This window comes from Xiphophorus maculatus, chromosome 6, assembly GCF_002775205.1.
Source record: "Xiphophorus maculatus strain JP 163 A chromosome 6, X_maculatus-5.0-male, whole genome shotgun sequence".
Lineage (NCBI taxonomy): Eukaryota > Metazoa > Chordata > Actinopteri > Cyprinodontiformes > Poeciliidae > Xiphophorus > Xiphophorus maculatus.
In genome coordinates this window covers 13,028,986-13,046,828 of record NC_036448.1, presented here as the reverse complement: position 1 = coordinate 13,046,828, position 17,843 = coordinate 13,028,986, and the positions used below count along the sequence as shown (strand labels likewise).

The 17,843-nt window shown below is 38.6% G+C and overlaps 1 protein-coding gene across 3 annotated transcripts in view; it reads left to right on the top strand.

Moving 5' to 3' along the window:
- LOC102231296 (voltage-gated potassium channel subunit beta-1-like) overlaps window positions 1-17,843 on the top strand; it is a 36,973-nt gene that overhangs the window by 7,940 nt on the left and 11,190 nt on the right. For all 3 annotated transcript variants that reach the window (XM_023335813.1, XM_023335814.1, XM_005795959.2), the window contains exons 3-7: window positions 9,754-9,797; window positions 12,878-12,915; window positions 13,598-13,677; window positions 14,350-14,394; window positions 16,133-16,177. In XM_023335813.1, coding sequence (XP_023191581.1) covers window positions 9,754-9,797; window positions 12,878-12,915; window positions 13,598-13,677; window positions 14,350-14,394; window positions 16,133-16,177 — 252 coding nt within the window. The remainder of the gene's footprint in view (window positions 1-9,753; window positions 9,798-12,877; window positions 12,916-13,597; window positions 13,678-14,349; window positions 14,395-16,132; window positions 16,178-17,843) is intronic.

The window sequence follows — 17,843 nt, the reverse complement described above, 5'->3', positions numbered from 1 at the left end:
TCCTGTCCCTGCTTATGAAAAGCATTCCCGCAGCATGATCTCACCACCACCATGCTTTCTGTGGAAGTAGTGTTGTTTGATGTCTATGTCTTAAGAGCTAAATTAGGTGAACTCTTGATTTTATTTTACAGATGTAAGAGTCGGAGTACAAATGCATGACATTATGTGAATATTTTAAGAAATAGTAGGAAGACATCTTTTCCTCCCACTCCATGGAGAATTTACTGACAAACATTGACCCAAATACAGAAGTTACAATAAAAAAGCAAAAAAAAACAACCCCAAAACAAATCATTCGCTTAAAATTGAAAAGCACACAGACTTTTAAAACAACAACACAGTATGCCAGAGAGGAACATAGTTTGGAAGCACAAACTATGTGCTTCCAAACTATGGAAGCACATAGTTTGTGCTTCCATGTCGACGTTGGGTTTGCTCTTTCAGGTCTTAGTTTAATACTCTGACTGTGCTTCATGCAGCTCCATTAATGACTTGCCACCATCGCACAGCACATTCTGGAAAGTGTGACAGTAAAGCTGCGTGGTGCGGGTGGTGGAGCTCGCCGTGTGTGCGTTTGTGTGGGAGTTGCAACAAAGCTGGGCCAAGTAAACAATGCTCTCTTATCTCCACAAGTGGGCTCTTAACCCAGACCGTGGGAGCAAAGCGGGAGTTTTCACCTCACCAGGGAGAGTGACATCACCGTTTACTGAGGCCAGATCGAGAGAGAGGAGAAAGGATGAAGGTAGAAACTAGGAATGGAACAGAATGAAAGAGTTCACACAAAAGATGCAGATTTGATGCACAGTGGCTAAACTGTGATAAGTGCCTGTCACACGTTCTTATCTCATCTCCATGACAACCATAAAATGGCCAATTTCTTGGGTTCTCGACAAAAGTCTGTTGATTTTTGTTGTTCTAAGCAGTTCAGCATCTGTTTTTGAATAGTTTTTGTCCAAGAAGTTAACTCTGGACTTGGATCATTGCCGTAGCTTCCTACAAAACAGACAGCAGCTTTACCTACTTTCACCTCAAAGAATCAAACAGTGTACTGTACGTCCCCCTCCTCCTTTCTCTCCAAACACATGAATCAAAGCGCTTACAGCAGATATTTTTGTTCTTTTGGATCTTACCTGACAGGGAATCTCGTTCTTTTTTTCTCCCCTAGAAGTGAAGCCAAGTTCAGTACCGAACCTGTGTTGTACAAATTCTTTGAAGTTCTCTCGTGGTTTTAACAAATCTCACAGAAATTTCTTTCTCCCGAAGACGAGAGTTGTGGGCGTATACCCTTCCTGGCACATTAGGTTCAAGCACATCAGTGCATGGATGTGCGTTTGATGCGTGTGGCATTGAGCTTTCACACTGGGAACATCTGAAGGCGTAGCAAGTCGAAGCAGAAAAGTGGAGTGCACAGCAAGCAGGCCTAAACTAATAATACCACCACCCCCGGCATTCTCGCTGTCATGGTGATCCAAATATAGGATCCTTCTAATTGCAGTGTTCCCTCGTTGCAACTTTTCAAGATTTTTTATGTTTTTAACTTTGTCTCCAATAAAGAAAACATAAAAGCATGTTTACAGCCTAACATATATAATTAGCACAGGTACAGTACCCTGTCATGCTGCTGCCATAAACCTAAATTCTGGCTGCATCTAGGTCTTGGTTTATGGGGTGCATGCTCTACCAATGCAACATTTTTGTATCATTATGTTATTAAACGGTAGACTCATTGCTAGCCTGCCAGTTGGTGTCTTCACCACAACACAATCTGACACCCATTCCCAGTACAAGTTTTTTGTGATCTCTAACATTTTCTCTTCTCCATCCACCTTCCCATAAGCTCTGACCAGCTTCTCTGACTTGCTCAGCAAAAACTTCCTCACAGCTTGATGCTGCCATCACCATGTTTTCCCGTCCCTCTTCCATAGGTAGCAGACTGATTGAGTGCGTGACAAATAGTCACCTGAGCTCCTCCAGAATTACCTTGAGCCTCTTTGTAGCTTTTCTGAGTAATGATGTCCATTAGTTTAGGAGGAACCCATGTCTTGGTAGATTTGGAGATGTTTTGTGGACTTTCCATTTTCATAAGGGGAATTCAATACTGGTATATGAAATTATAGCATCTTGGGATATTGTTTTATAACCTAGCATTAAACTTGTCCAGAACATTCTCCTGACTTAACTGCTGTATTCGCTGATCGTTTTTTAATGCTCTCTAATAAACTTCTGAGACTTTCACAGAAAGCCGCACAGAGATTAAACTACCCACAGTTCAACTCTGTTAAATAATTAGGTGACTTCTGAATTTTTCTATCAAGTTGTATGAGCACAAAGATTCTGAATTCATAGCATGCTAGTTTTCAGATTTATTTCTAAAAAGAATCAGAACCATGGCTCATTTTTTCTTTTCCTTTTAGGTATTTCTTCGTGTTAGTCAGTTGCATAAGATCATAACAAAGTGCGTTCAAATTTGTGGTTGTGATACAGAGAAATAGAAAGTTTTAAGAGCTGTTAGTACCTTTGCAAGGCACTGGGGAAAAAATGTTTTGTTAATAGTAGAGAGGTCCTGGTTGCCTCGATTAAGCCTTTTGACAGTGTTGCGAGCTTGAGGATGAAGCTGCTTGGATGGTTTAAAGTTGCACAGCAGAATGACGCAGAAATCCTTTCTGTTGAGGCTTATCGGCAACCAGCAGAGAGTGAGTTTGCACGTATACATCTGTGTAAGCAGAGTTTTTTTATTTTTCTCTGCGCTAGTCAGAAAATGGGTTTGGTGCTGTACATTCAAAGGTTTTGGCAACAAAAGCCCACAAGTAAGTCGAATGAAACTTTTAAACTGAACTCTAGTGATTGCTGTCCTGCTTGTTAGACAGAATCAGCCTGAGAGCGAAAATCACTCTTGCATTCACGGAATGCGTCTCGTGCGCTTATCGTTTTAATTAGTTTCAATATTTTCCTCCTCGGAGTCCCCTCTATTTAATAAAGCAATGAACTACCACAGGCCTCACAGGGAAATTATTAGTGAAACTGGATTCTGCTAAACAGTCTAATTTCTCCCTAGTCCCAAGTTTTTAAGTGGGATCTCATCAGAGTGGAACTGAAAATAACCAGCGATTTGCATTTTTCTGCTATTGTACAGACAGTTTTATAGGGGAGGTTTGTCAAGGACATTTCCAGCACATTCTACCATAGATTATTTTTACATTTTAAGCAGCGAGTCAGCAAGAAATCTGCTGTGTTCTTTGGATGGCAGCTCATTTATTTAAATCATGTGAACCCCTGGGATTGCACAGCATGCATATTGTACCAGCATTTCTGACCACAAAAAAAACCTCCCAGACATTCTTCTCTTCTTTGCTGGCCGCTTTTGCGTATTCTCCTTGTGTTTTCGTTATGAAGCAAAGCTGGAGAGATTATTGGTGTGTATACATGCGCGCAAATGTGCACGACTTCATGCATGTGTGCCCTCATGTAACCAATCGTGATGCTTTCAGGGCCAGATTGTTTTTAGCGGTGTTTCCCCCTTCGTCTCCGTCAACCCTTAATACAATAAATGAATTTTATTTTTCAGCACCATTAACTTCTGCGCTTCTCTCAGCTGTTATGTGAATTACTAATAATATGAGCGAGGCTGTTGCGCAACCGGAGCCCTCCAGCATGGAGTTGCCTCTCTGCCTAAAGACCAAAGAGGCCCCCAAGGATAAGCAGTGAGCAGTCCTCCTACTTAAAACTCCAGGAAGTTGCATGAGCCAACCACATTTTAATTAAAGGTCATAAGCAAAATTGCTTTCTGCAGGCATGATGTTTGTTCTAAGCTCATGCAGAAGGCTTTCTCTTTTTTCCACCTTTTTCTTCTTAATCGGGCTCCAAACAGACTGTAAACACAGAGATAATTGGGGGGCGATAAAACAGAAAGAAAGCCTTTCTGCATGCGTGTAATCCTTGCTGAATGCCGTGTCTGTAAAAAAAGGACCACAATGCACGCCGGCTGACTTGAACAGATTGACTGTTCTGATAGAGTGAGACTCTGGAATAAATCGAAGTCTTTGTCTAAGTTCTTAGCAGAAAAAAAGGAAAAAGGTCACAGAAAGACAAGGTGGGTCTGATTAAAAAAAAAAAATGCATAAATTTTTCCTAGTCTATCCTGGCTTTCAAAATTATTCTGACAAAGCTACTTCAGACAAGGTAATAAGAAAAAACAAGGTTCATTTAAGCAGGTGATTCCAATTATGTGTTTCCTCCTGGCAAAGTCACAGAAAGCTCCACAAGTCAGTTGACCTTGTTTGGTGCATTTCGTTACCATGTGGAGATTTTTCTTACCTTCTCATCATCCTCAATTTCTCCAAACTATCAAGATTAAATTTGGGACCTCATTCAGTCTTCTTCAGTCAATTTCTGTGATAAATGAGATTTTTTTTTGTTGCTCTCAATTTTAAGGAGCATGTTTTGTCAAGTAATTCATACTTAACTAGCTGGAATGGTTCTTATCTTTCCCATTTTGAAGAGTAGCTTGAAGAAATAGATGCTTTGTTGTTGTTTTATTTTCAGTATGAAACTATGCCACTGCAATAGAATTAGATTTTTTAAAGGTCCATTACATCAAATCCAGATCACTTTAAGGACAGTTCTAAACTGTGAAATAATGAACAAAGAGAAACATATAAAAATAACACACAAAATATAACATTTTATGAAAAGCATAAAAGCAACATTAAACAATGAAAATACAGTAGATAAAACAATTAAAATACTCTAATGCTGGGTCAAAGGTCAATGAAAGTCTGAGCTTCCTTCACGTGTTCAATACATCCAGGATTAGTTGGTCAGGTGGAGGGTGTAGCAGGATTATTCAAAGATTTAAAAACCAAAGAATATTTAAATCAACTCGTAAACAGGCAGCCAATGCAGCGATGCTAAAATAGAAGTGATTAGAAGTATTTTTCTTGCTTTAGTTAAAAGATGAGCAGCTGTGTTTTTTCAAGAATAATCTACCACAGACAACCACGGGGATCCTAAATCTTCGAGGATGCCCCTAAAAGACATATTTTATTTTAATCTTTGCATTTTGTGCTTGTGGTAAATTTGGGTTATACAAACATGTAGCCGTTGTGTTAGATCGACTCTTGCATGTTTATTTTTTCCCTTATAGTTTTCCCCTTTACAATTTTTGTCTGTCCGCAGACATAAGAAGTCCAGAACACTCAAAGGATAAACATTAAAGAGTTGTTTAGGGTGAGACTCGCCTCAACTTCTATCAGTTCACAATTATTTCATAGAAACTGTTGGGGTCGCCATTAAATGAATAAAGACTTTCGACCTTCATCTTTCAGTCATTTTGTGAATATAATTGATGACTGGATTGTTTCTTGTCCCTTTGTTATGCCAAATGACCAAAATCAAAGAAGTGAAATGAAAATTCAATATGCAATGTTTCTTTGGGATTAAATTACAGAAAAGACCAGAAGTCTGTTTAAAATAGCAGTGTGCAAACATAAATCTGCTTGAGTAAGACCATCCCTGCTGCATTAAATTTGAAACGACAATGTTGACTTTGACCCTGTGGAGAAACTAAACAAAAACCCATGTCCAAGCTCTTCATTACAAACACTCTCAGACTCACACACAAACCCAGTATACAGACATTTTCATTGTGCAGCGCGCTGTGGGGAACTTGCTGTCATTTCCTATCTCTTATTCTGTGTGAGAGAGAATTCTTTATCTTTAGAGGGTGTCTGCAGGGTCTTGAGTCTTGGACCTAGAATTGTGCAACCTTTTCAAATGACTTTGTTTCTGTATTCCTCCCATCATCATTCATTCTGCTTTATTTCCCTCAGCTACGTCTTTCATGCTTCTCATTAAAACCATATATGCTTAGGATTATCATAAAAATCAAGACATTTCCCTTAATGTGCTTTATTTAGAATGCACACAAACCATCCAACCACGCATCCTTTCGATTTTATTACACTCACAGCATATCTCGCCTATCTCTCTACACTGAACTCTTTTGATAACATTATGGTTGCCACCAAGAGAGCCGTGGGAACTGAGGAGGTAGGTGTTGTCTAATCCCTTCGCCTAACAAGGTTGGTTTGTGTGGGTTTGCTTAGTCTACGTTAATCCCCTGCGAGGAAGAAGTTTCATCCATTTATTCAAGACCTCGGCAGGAATGTTTGCCAACAATATTGGTTTAAAATCCAATTAGAAGAAATCATCCAGTGCAACTTGTGAGCAATAAAAGTACTTTCTAGGAAACAAAACACATTCTTCCACACCAAGAGGCCCTTCCTCTGATAGCTTAGCCTCAATATTAAGCATAATGTATCAGATCCACTAAGAATAGAAGTGCATCCAGCGCAGCAGCTCGCAGGATGCTCATAAGTGGTGACACGTTTGTGTGAGTGGGCGTCATCAAATGACTCATTTGTCATTTTACTTTAAGGCGTCTTTCTGGCCACCATCCAAGCGTGAGAGGCCAAGCAACCTTGAGTGGCTTGCAAAACTGTTGATGTGTGTGATTGTGCAAACAAAATCTCAGGTTCTTGGTGTGTTTACGTTCCAAGATCATGCCTGAGGCACAGCAGCACTTCTTTTTCTCCCATCTCCAACATGCAGAAGCTTTTCTTTATGTACTTCTCCTTCCTGTGCTGAAAATGATTTTTCGTTACTGATTTTATCTTCCAATGCCTTCAGCCATTAGCTTTTTTTAACTGTGTGCCAGTATTGTAAGAACTATTGAACTTTCTGGTTGACAAACAAATGTGGATGCTGCTGCTTCCTGTTTCCCCAGAAAACACACTGGAACACAAAAATATTAACATTTGAAACGCTTGTCTGGTTTTGAAACTGACCACAAAGATGGCTTATTTAGCTTATAGGAATAGTTTGGGATTTTCGAAGTGAGATTTATTTGAAAAGAGCACTGGTAATATCTACCATTTACCATTTAAAGTATCTACTATATCAAAACTGTCCTAGTATTTAATCTAGGTTGTGATTCAATATCTAAATTTAAAATCTGCTGACTGATATTTTTCTTACTTACTTATACACTCAACATTGCTTTAGTCTTTGTGGTATAAGATGAAAAAAAATTACCTGGCTTTGTTACAGTTGGACAACATAAGAGTGATTTTAAAAAGGCTGCTGCTGCTAACTCTTGCTTTATCAGAGTGTGGATGTTAGCTTATAAAAAAACAAACCAAGATTTTCTGATAATTAACTAGTCACTAGTGAGGGCATTACTCTCTTTGAAACAAAGACTGTGAAAATGACAACTCAATGAAATATTACTTTTAAGATTTTAGACAAATGAAGCCAAGAATTGTGACAATTTTTCAACCTTTCCTAACAACTTTCATCAACGATTATTAGATTAAATCTTGAACTATTCCTTTAACCAACAAAGTCTAAACACAAAGCTGCTATACAGCACAGCTTTCCAGACAAAGTCAGCCTTGTTAAAAAAGAAGAAAAAAAAACTACGTCTTTAATTTGTGGGAAGGAGTGCTTCCAGTAATTCTGCAAACATAAAAACGGAATCAATGCAGACCCAAGACGAATGTGTAAACAGTCTGCATCTGTCTCTACAATTAAACAGATGCGTTACCATGGGCCATTTGCATTAAATGCTGCAATGAACATTCCTCGACAAAAGTCAGCCTGATCCTTAGCGAACTCCAACCATACCCATGCAGACTGGATGAAACACATCAGTCCCACCCTTCCCCCTACTCTTTCATGGATTAGAGCTCTCATTCTATAATACATCAGAGAGGATGAGGCTACAATTTCCAGACTTCTCTGCCGATTTACAGACAAGAGCACATCCGTGCTGTGAGATCTGTCTCCTAGTGCCCTAATTACACATTTGGTGTTTGCATGTAAATCCTCTCATTTTTATAGTTTTGCCTCTCCTACCTTTCAGAGCTCATTCGAACTTAGCTTTCTGCATCTTAACTTTGAGCAGCTAATTGAACTGGCTGAGGGCAGTGTGTGTAAGACAGCAGAGGCTTTGAATCACTCCCCCTTCAATTCGACAGGCACAGTTTTCGGGCACAAGAAAATGACTGCTGTCGGTGTTTTACAGCCTTTGTTGTAATGAGTTAGTGCCTGCAAAGCAGAGCAGACGACAGAGTGCCGACGCTATAATTGGAAGCTTTATTCACTTAATTTAGTTTTTTTCAAAACCAAATGTCTTGCCGATGATAGATCTGAGTGTGGTCGTCTGCCCTTGGAATGTAATAGTTTCCACAGATGGATGACAGAGGCTGCCCCTGTAGCGTTGTGGAGCCCCCTGTTGCAGTTTCCTTCGTCTAGAGTCCCCATCCATCACACTGCGGGAAGACACCTGTGGTGGCCACAGGGAGAACAATTGGCTCCTGCAGTCGTTTTCTGTGTTTCGCAATTAAAAGCTTGCACCACATTAGCTCCTCTCTCAGTTGGACTTAATGGGCCGCAGATTTTAAAACCAGAAATTAAACGTGAAACTGAATAAAAGGCAGCACGGAAAGGAGTCTGGTGCCTCAGCTGGCAATGGGATGTAATGGGACGAGTCAGCTGGAGCTAAATTAACTGTAATCAGGCAGGCAGATGTTTGATGTTTGTTCATGGGTTTACAGATGCGAAGGAAGAACGAAGCCGGGGAAGAAAAGAAACTGACATGATGCAACATGAATGCTCAGGAATGAACGTCTGCACCTTATTGGTAAACACAATAACAGCAAAGAGCCTCAGGACCGGTGTGCTTCCTGTTGCGGGAAGATGTCAGATACTCAGAGGATAAGACGCAATCATGTGAGGAAGGTCGGAGCAGAAGAAAAGGGCAACATCTGTCAAAAAGCGGCACACCGAAAACCTTGCTGCCATAAAGCAAGTGGTATCACTGTCTCCGGCTGTGCGCGGTTCCTTCAGAAAGTATTCCTACCTCTTTTCACAACCACAAGTGGAAGCTGAAGTAAATGTTAGGTGCTTTTCCATTATTGTCAGCAAAAAACTGAAAGCTCTGCTTTTCATTTGTATTCAACCATCATGAGTGAACACTTTACAGAACCACCTTGCTGCTGCAAATACTTCTAAATTCTTTTGAGGCATAGCTGTACCTGCTTTGCATGTTTATAGAGTGACATTTCATCTAGTCCCTGTTTACAAAATAGATCAAGCTTGGTCAGATTGGGAAGAACAAATATGCGAATATCAGTTTTTAATTCCTTCCACTTAATCACAATTCTATGTAGGTCTTGACTTTGACTAGGCCAATCTCCCACAATAGGAAGCTTTGATCTGAACCGTTCCATTATTCCCGTGGCTGCATGTTTTGGGTTGCCATGCTGTTTGAAGGTGAACATTCGCTCTTGTCTAAAGACGTTTTTATGTTGTGAATGGTTCCATGTTGTAGACAGCCTATTGGGAAAGGTTGAGGTTTACCTTCATACGTGGTTGAAACAAAGAAAAGGGGGTCTTGATACATATGTCACACTTTTCCCATTTTTTTAGTAATATTTATAATGTTGCTTTGAGTTGGTCTAACACATTAAAACTTTTACTAAGGGACTACCTGAGAAAATATCAAAGTGTGAGTGTTTCTCTTTATCTCAAAGAGGCATAGCTGTATTACCAGCTGCGTCTTTCAAACAAAGTGTTAAAAAAAATCATAGTATATTAAGGGGCAGCCTAGTAATTACAGTCACAATTTAATGATGGCATATAGAGATTGTAGCTTGTAGTTTTGTCTAAATGAAGGTCTGATTTATTTCACAGGAACCTGGGGAAATCTGGTTTACGTGTCTCCTGTCTGGGTCTTGGTGAGTACATTTAATTAAAATTAGCAAATATCTAATGACTTCAAAAACAACCAGGTGTTACCCAGTTTTAATTATGTGTCTGAGTGATTGATTAGGAGGCCAGCAGGTCGGAATCAGACCACCTTTAAATCAATCATATTATCTCACCCCATTCTAAACCTCATTCATTTTTAATTTTTATGGAAAGCCATGAGAGACAAAAGAGCCATTTAGAGAACATTAACTGTTTCCTTGTTAATATTTAATCAACGGAGGGGTTTTCAGTAAACAAAGTTCTCTATCACACATATCCGATCCAGACCTTCAGGAAAAGTCTCTCTTTCGTCCTCATTCATTCAGTAGAACGCTTGTGGGATATTGTGTTTCACTGCTGTGGGCGTGTGCGTGCGTGTGTTTGTGTCACTGTTCTTCAAGGGGTTGTAGCCTTCAAGTAAAAATATTTTTACAAGGCACAGAAATGATAGAATGTTGCCCTGGCTCACCAACCAAAGAGGAAACATTTTAAATGAAACAGTTAATCATTCCTATCGACTTTTTTTTCTTAAAGATTTATCCCAGCACACTGAGCAACAGCTGAATATTGAGAAAAGACCTCCAGCAGCAAAAAGAAAACAGATTGCTTTCTATCATGCTGCAGAGCCCTTGAGCAAAACATTTTATTTTACCAGCCTTCTGAAAAAGACCATTAAGAAAAGCAGTTGAGCATAAGGTTCTAAAAATATATCTATTTAAAACATACATGTAAATTCTTTTATTTGACATTTTATCTGTTTTTAAATTGTTTTTATTGTTTTATACTTGTGCATATGTATTAATTGTTTTTATCTTGTAACCAGGTTGCTATGTATTGCAAATTTTTTGCTCAGGTCCCTCTTGAAAATGAGATCTAGATCTCAACGGGGTTTACCTGATTAAATAAAGGAATATGAATATGAAATCTGTTCAGTTCATTTTAAGCAAATCTTAGAAGCGGTAATTTTCCTGAGCATTCGCTCAGTTGGTGGTCTAAGTTGGCGCCAAATTAGATTAGTGAAAAAAAACTACAAACAGAGGAGATAATTAGAATAATATGAAGAACATTTCTTGGTGTGGGTCTCCTGCTGGCCTTTTAACTTTGCATGATTTGCAATAAGCAGAGTCAGTCGAATAAAGTGTGACTTTGCATGAGAGAAAGTTATGCGTCTGTTGGTCTATCGGTCTATCAGTCTGTCTGTCTCTACTGCATCTTTTGCAAGGATGACATCAACGTCAGACATAAAAGCAAAATGAAAAACATAAAAAAGGTCCAAATACAACTAATAAGTGTGTAAATAAATAAATCCAGCATTAAATATTAGAGTGTTTCAATTAAACAGTTTTTTGTAGTCGTTTTGGCTCATTTCTGACACCGGCACAACTCCTTGTGCATTTTTAAAAACAATTAGTGCAAACTGCAAAACCTGGTGAAAAGGCTGCAAAAGTGAGTCACTACCTCAGAATGGTTCATTTCTCAAAAGTCAGTATTTATGTCGATGAAAGTATCATTAGGGTAATCAAAATGAAAGTCCTGACTCCATGATAGTCAAAGTTCTTTGTTTTGTTTCCGTGATTACAGTTGACTCTGGAAGTGTTTTCCAATCCAATACAATCTACAGTTACATTTTTTCTCAGTTGCATTGTTCATAAGCAAAGTTCAAAGTATTTGCCATATTTATTTTAGATGTTTGTGTGCAATGAATAAATGTGAATTGATCAAGCAATAAAATCAGGACCTTCAGTATTATAGGAAATGACTACTCAGCTTTCATAAGTTTAGTTCATTTTCATTGACACAACGAGAGCAAATGATAATGTTCTAAGAGAATAGTATTGATACAAGTGATGTATCCAAAAGGAACGAGAAACTGCTACTATGATGTGTACAAATCCCCTGAGTCCCAGTCTTTACAGTAAGATGAATGTTAAATGAAATTTCCACTATTACCATTTGAAAACCCTGTTTCAGTTGGTCAGTCTTGTAAATTAAGCAGATTATGTTTTTTCCATTGCCAGCTGGGAGAACTCAGACTGCGCCTACACCAATCTGCTGCATTGCTGCACAGTTGGTTAATGATTTAACACCAAATTTTCCATTATTTTTTATTAGTGAGACATGGTTATGGGCTTTGTCTCATGTGTTCAGGCAGCAAAACATTGAAAAGAGAAGATGAATTCGCCAAAAGCCCTCATTTTGTTACATTAATGTGCAAATACCCTGAAAACAGTTTTTCATTTTGGTCATATGGCTCTCCCCACAGGGAGTCCTTTTATTGGGGACGATATGAGAAAAAGAAAAACACCAATTGCACATTGTACAAATTGTTGCTGCCTTTTTGCAAGTGACAGATTAATGACACTGATGAAGGCATCTGGTTTACAGCTACCAACTCAATGCTAATTAAATTGTTTGTTTTTTGGGGGAGGGGTTATACTGTTTTGGACTCTTGGTTACACTTAATTTTTATGTTGAATCCTTGGACTGTGTAGTTTAACGCTATGCAAAGACTTTTTAAAAAACTATTTGAGATTCATAAAACTGTTTTTTTATCCTTTATTTCTTTGCAAAAACAAAAAAGAAGCCTTTTGGAACGGTTAGACTGGGAGGGGCAAAAAAATTGTACTTATTATTATTAATTAGCTATTTTTGGATGCGGTTTGAATATATGCACATTTATTTTATTTAATCAGACTTTAATTTTTTATTGATGTTTTCTTCTGCTCCTAAAGGTATTTGTGTCTGTTGGACGCTGATGGGACTGACAAGCAAATACGTACTTATAATGTGTCAAGTCATTCTGCACATCATATTGCTGCTGCTGAATCCCTGTAATTTTTTTATGCGAGATGAAATAAATAAACAAATATTCATTTCAATGTCCAAAAACACATGTTTCTCTTTAATGAACGTTTAGCTGACATTTGGCAGTAATGGCGTTAGGACAGTAGGCATTTTGTCATGAGACTGTGCCAAAAATGTTAAAATTATAAACAACTGATCATAAATAGAGAGTCCTGCATATGTGTTTTGTTTTAGATTTGACTTTTGGTATTTCCTTCAACAGGAACATGGGTAACATTTGGAGGTCAGATCTCTGATGAGGTAAGGCTTCATGTCACTTCCATTACCGCTGCAGCTCAAGAGCAAATGCCGGTTTTCATTCTTTTAAACCCAACTGGGTCAAGTAAATGGTGTGCGGTTCACAACCTGTGGTAGCAATTTGTTGCAGCTGCATATAAAACAGTGTGGGTGTGTGTAGACCGCTGTTATTGTCTTGCTATCAGTTCAATAATATCACAGCGAACGGTGAGGTGTCCAGCAAGGCCAACTGGGCATGCTTTATTTTTCACTGTCAGAAGAAAACTTTTAATGGTCTGACCCGACCTTGCAGTAAAAGGGATAAAAAGGCTACTGAATTGAGGACAACTCATCACTGATGGATGACCATTGGGAGGAAGTAATTAATTGCAAATACAAAAATTGGGGAAAGCATATTAAAATCAGTTTTCCTGTCTGATCCTGTTCTTTCCTACTGGTAAAATGAAGGCACAAGAATTAGGTCAGAACTGTCTGAGGAAGCATCCTGTGTTGTAAACAACTTTAACCCACAAACAGCCAGTGGTGGTTTGTGTCTCAGAAGTGAACAGATTTGCACTTCCTCTGTTTCTTTTGGGAATTCCCTTCCCTTTTTGAGATGAAATGTGAGTCACTATTTTGCTTGAGTTCAGGTCACCATTGTGAGTGTCATTAAAAAAAACCCCAATGCCTGTCACCTGCCTCTCAGGTAGCAGAGCAGCTGATGACCATTGCCTATGAGAGTGGGGTCAACCTGTTCGATACGGCCGAAGTCTACTCTGGGGGAAAGTGAGTTTTGTCTCCCGTTTGCAATCGTCCCAACACTTTCCTTGTTTTTTCTGTTGTTATTCTTCACAAGGCATTGATTAAAAAAGTAATCCTAATTTATTTAATTAATTATAACAATTTTGATTAAATTTTTTTATTCATTCGGGTGCTCAGAACTCCATTTTGTTTGATTTTTGCTAAATCTAATCATTCTTATTTGCTTTTCTGCTTACGTTTTTTTCAGCTATTTTTTTCCTTAAGACAATTAGATAAATCAGATATTGGTCACATATATCTATGTTCTCTCTCTCTTTTCTCCTATGTCCATTATTTCCATGTGTGAGGATTAATCTGGGAGCAGCTATAGCTTATTCATACCCACCACCTCGATTTTATGTCCCCAGCTCAATCTTACCTCCTATCTAGACATCATCTTGTTGAATGATGAGGGACAAGTAGCCGATAAAAATTAATTTCAAGGTTGCTGCTGGAATTCATGCATATTGTCCAAGAGTCATTTATCTGTTCTCTTGTTCTACCTGTGATTTTTAATCGGGTTGTAGATGAGCAACCGATAACTTTCATGTTCATGCAGGGGCGATGTGTGCAATCTAATCTAATCTTATCAGTCCTTGGTTGTGTTGCTTTTGGTTTTGTATCTTATCATGTTTTTAATTCCATCTTTTCCCACAGAGCAGAGATTATCTTGGGAAATATCATCAAGAAGAAGTGCTGGAGGTAAAGTAGTGACACCAGGCAAACGGCAACAACTCTAACCATATGAAAATATCTCTTATTTTCTCTTCAGAATAAAATATCCCGGTTTAGTGCAATACTGTGCAAAGCTGCTGAAACAATGACATTATAAAGCATGTCCACTTTGTCAGGATGCTTAGGGAGAAAAATTAGTCTCTCGTTAAAATGCAATGATCTTAATGGCCTACATTAATAAAAGTTGTACTTACCAGTCCCTGATGAACATGCAAAAAAATCCCTCAACACCATTAAAACCGCACAGAAACAGCTTAAGAAAGAGTAAGGCCGAGGCAATGAGACGTCCTCTAGACTCCCCACATCCCAGGCACATTTACCATCACCAGGATGTGCCTGAACAAGCGCAACACGTCTGCAAACCCACACAACCCAAAGGATTTGCTGCTGACCTCACAGAGTCAGTGGGCTTTCGTGACCAAAGACGAAGGGTTAGGCATTGATCTTGCTCCCAACACAGACAGACATCTATTAAGTCACACAGGCTTTGGACATCAAGGCAATGGACACATTTCAGCCAAGTTTTACAACACACAGTGTTAATGCTACAAAGAGGCATAGTTTAAGACTAATTAAAATTTATATCTGAACAAGTTTTGGTTTAAAAAAAACTGGCCGTGTTGTTGTCCAAGCTTAACCAGTGAGTGTATGGGAGTATAAACTGATGACAACAGTGGCTGTCAGAGGACTTGATGAGACCTCACTGCTTACAAATGGAGGTCAAAGACTCTGACACCATCTGTGCTGCAATTCAGCACCGTCTCCTCTCCCTACCCGCTATTGTTGACTTTGTGGATGGTTCATCACAACCTAATTTCTCTTGGTGTAAAAATAAAACAATCTTAAATTTATTAATACTAGACTCATGATGTAGTGTAGTTAAAATGGATAACATTTATAAAAAGGAAATGTAATAATTATTTAAATTTTCTATGGCATAACTTTTTATTTTGAGGTGGGAATAATAGTTCCCCCAATCTTTGGAAGCTTGGTCGTCCCTGATTACATATCAGTCATAAAATCAGACCCCTCATCCTCACAGAACCAGATTATATTTTGAGGTAGAATATCTGGAAAAATGTGTATATGTATAAGATATATAATCTCTTAAAAAATGGTCAACATCACTTAATCTATTTCTGCTTTTGCTTTCAAGTATCTAAATGGTGTGGTGAAATAATGGAAGGTGCATATTTCATGATAATAGTATGTCACCTAATTTATTGTATGTAGGTAATAGGCACTTAATCAAGAGTCTCATTTTCACAGCATTTGCATGTTAAATTTAGCAGGCTCTGCATAGCAATGTGTTCACTAATTACTAAAAACTTGAGGTTTTGTAGCATTACACACTTGTACATGGTTTACCAATATTATAGCCTGTATTTCACCCAGACTCTGAATGTGTATAAATTATTGATCAATTCAAGCATGGAAGGTATGTGGGAGTTTGATTGTTAGCATTCAGAGACTTCCCAATGCGTCGCCTCGAAATTGATGTGAAAGAGGCGCACAGTCTGCCACTTCTCTCAGCAGGGTGTAAGATCACTGAACAACACTCCTGTCATTCATAAATTTGATTGCTTCACTTGCTTGGGTGTACACACAGTAGCATAATACCAGACTCACCTTAATGCTAAAACAAAACCGTCTCTTTAATATTTTAAACAGCCTTTTTCCCCTTTGATGTGTCTGCTTCCCTTAGGAGATCCAGCCTTGTGATCACCACAAAGCTCTACTGGGGAGGAAAGTAAGTGCATTTGTGTGGGCATGCAAATTGTTTTTACATATATCTATATGTGTATGTCAATTTTCCAGCTCAGATGCTCAGACTATATGACTAATGGCCGGCTAGACGTGAAACTTTTGCCTCCAGCTCTAGGCCTCATGGCGTTGAATCAGACATTCAGGGGAAACCCACAGGTGCACACACAGGGCATTACGCTGGAAAAAAATGACAGCAAGCCCCCATCTTGCTTCTGTTTCCATGTTGTATTTAACATCTATATCCCTCAGGGCACACGTCATATTTGCTCCTGCTGTCATGCTGAAATATTGTGAGTTCAGTCCACATTAGTCACATTCCCCCTCCCTCCAAAAAGCTTTCAGGTTTTCACCAAGGCAATCGGGTATCCACCAGTGCTTTCACATTCTTCTTTTGGTTTTCTTTAAATATAGTTTAAGTCACTACAGAGGGTAAAAAGATTGTGAAATTTTTATATAAAATCACTCTCTCAGGCAAGTGTCAATGTATTTGAAATCTCTTTCCATCCTAGATGTATTCAGAGAACAACTATTTAACTCACTAGAGTCTTGGCGAGCATCTCTGCTTCACATTATATTTGCATATGTGATGCATGCCTCCCACATGTTTGCACAAATGTAAGATTACTTGACAATATGGTGTAAAGAAAGAAATTTCAAAGTTTGCACTTTAACCAAGCTAGAAGCAAGAGGCCAATGCAGAAATGTTGAAATAATTGAAATTGAGCAAAGTGTAAGATCAGTTTAGCACCATTTTGTAACAAATGTGATCTTGAGGCACTTATTAAGACAAACATGCCAATTTCAGTTCAGTAAAAGCTCCATCAATGGCTCTATCTTGGGTAGAAACACAGCATGAGCCAGGAGTACTTTCTACTAGCAAAAAAATCATAGATAATGGGAGCAATAGCTCTTTCAGCAATGCTATCAGGGAATAGCATTGCTGTCCCCTGATAGGGAATGGCATGCCTTCTACAAGTACAGTCATGATTAACACATCAGTATAAATGAGTAAACAAAAGTTGAATGACTGACAATCTTTTGCAACAAATATTTCCATACAAACTACTCTTGCAATACTGCCTCAAGAAATACAGAGCTATATGTCAGATAAGATTTAGCAGCCACACAGTCAGGTATCCCCCGTGGGAGTGTGTGAGAAATACAGCCGAAGGTAAAGTGGAAATCAGACCTGTCACAAAGCGAGACACAAGAGGGAAGTTAGACGTGATAACTTATTTGTTCTGAGTTTCTTCACTTTCCTCAAATAACTAACTTTTCTGTATCACACAGAATGTAAAAGTTACAAGGCTGAAAGGTCACATTGAAGGGGATTATTCTGTCCAAAAGAAGTCACTGCTCCCAGATTTTCTGTTTTTCAAAATTAAACACCTTCCTATGCCTTTGGATCTGCTGAATGTAGGTAAAAGAAAAGCATCTGACATGATTTGTTTGTTGGTTGATTGGGGGTTATAATACTAAACAGCAGAGGTATGGAGTAGATGATGAAAAAAATGTATGAAATATATTTAATAAAAACAGTGAATGAAAACTTACAAAATCCACAAAGAACCTGGGCAGAACGCAAACCATAAATCCAAGGAACCACCAACCTGACAATATTAGGAAATATGAGGATCCAGCGAGGAGTG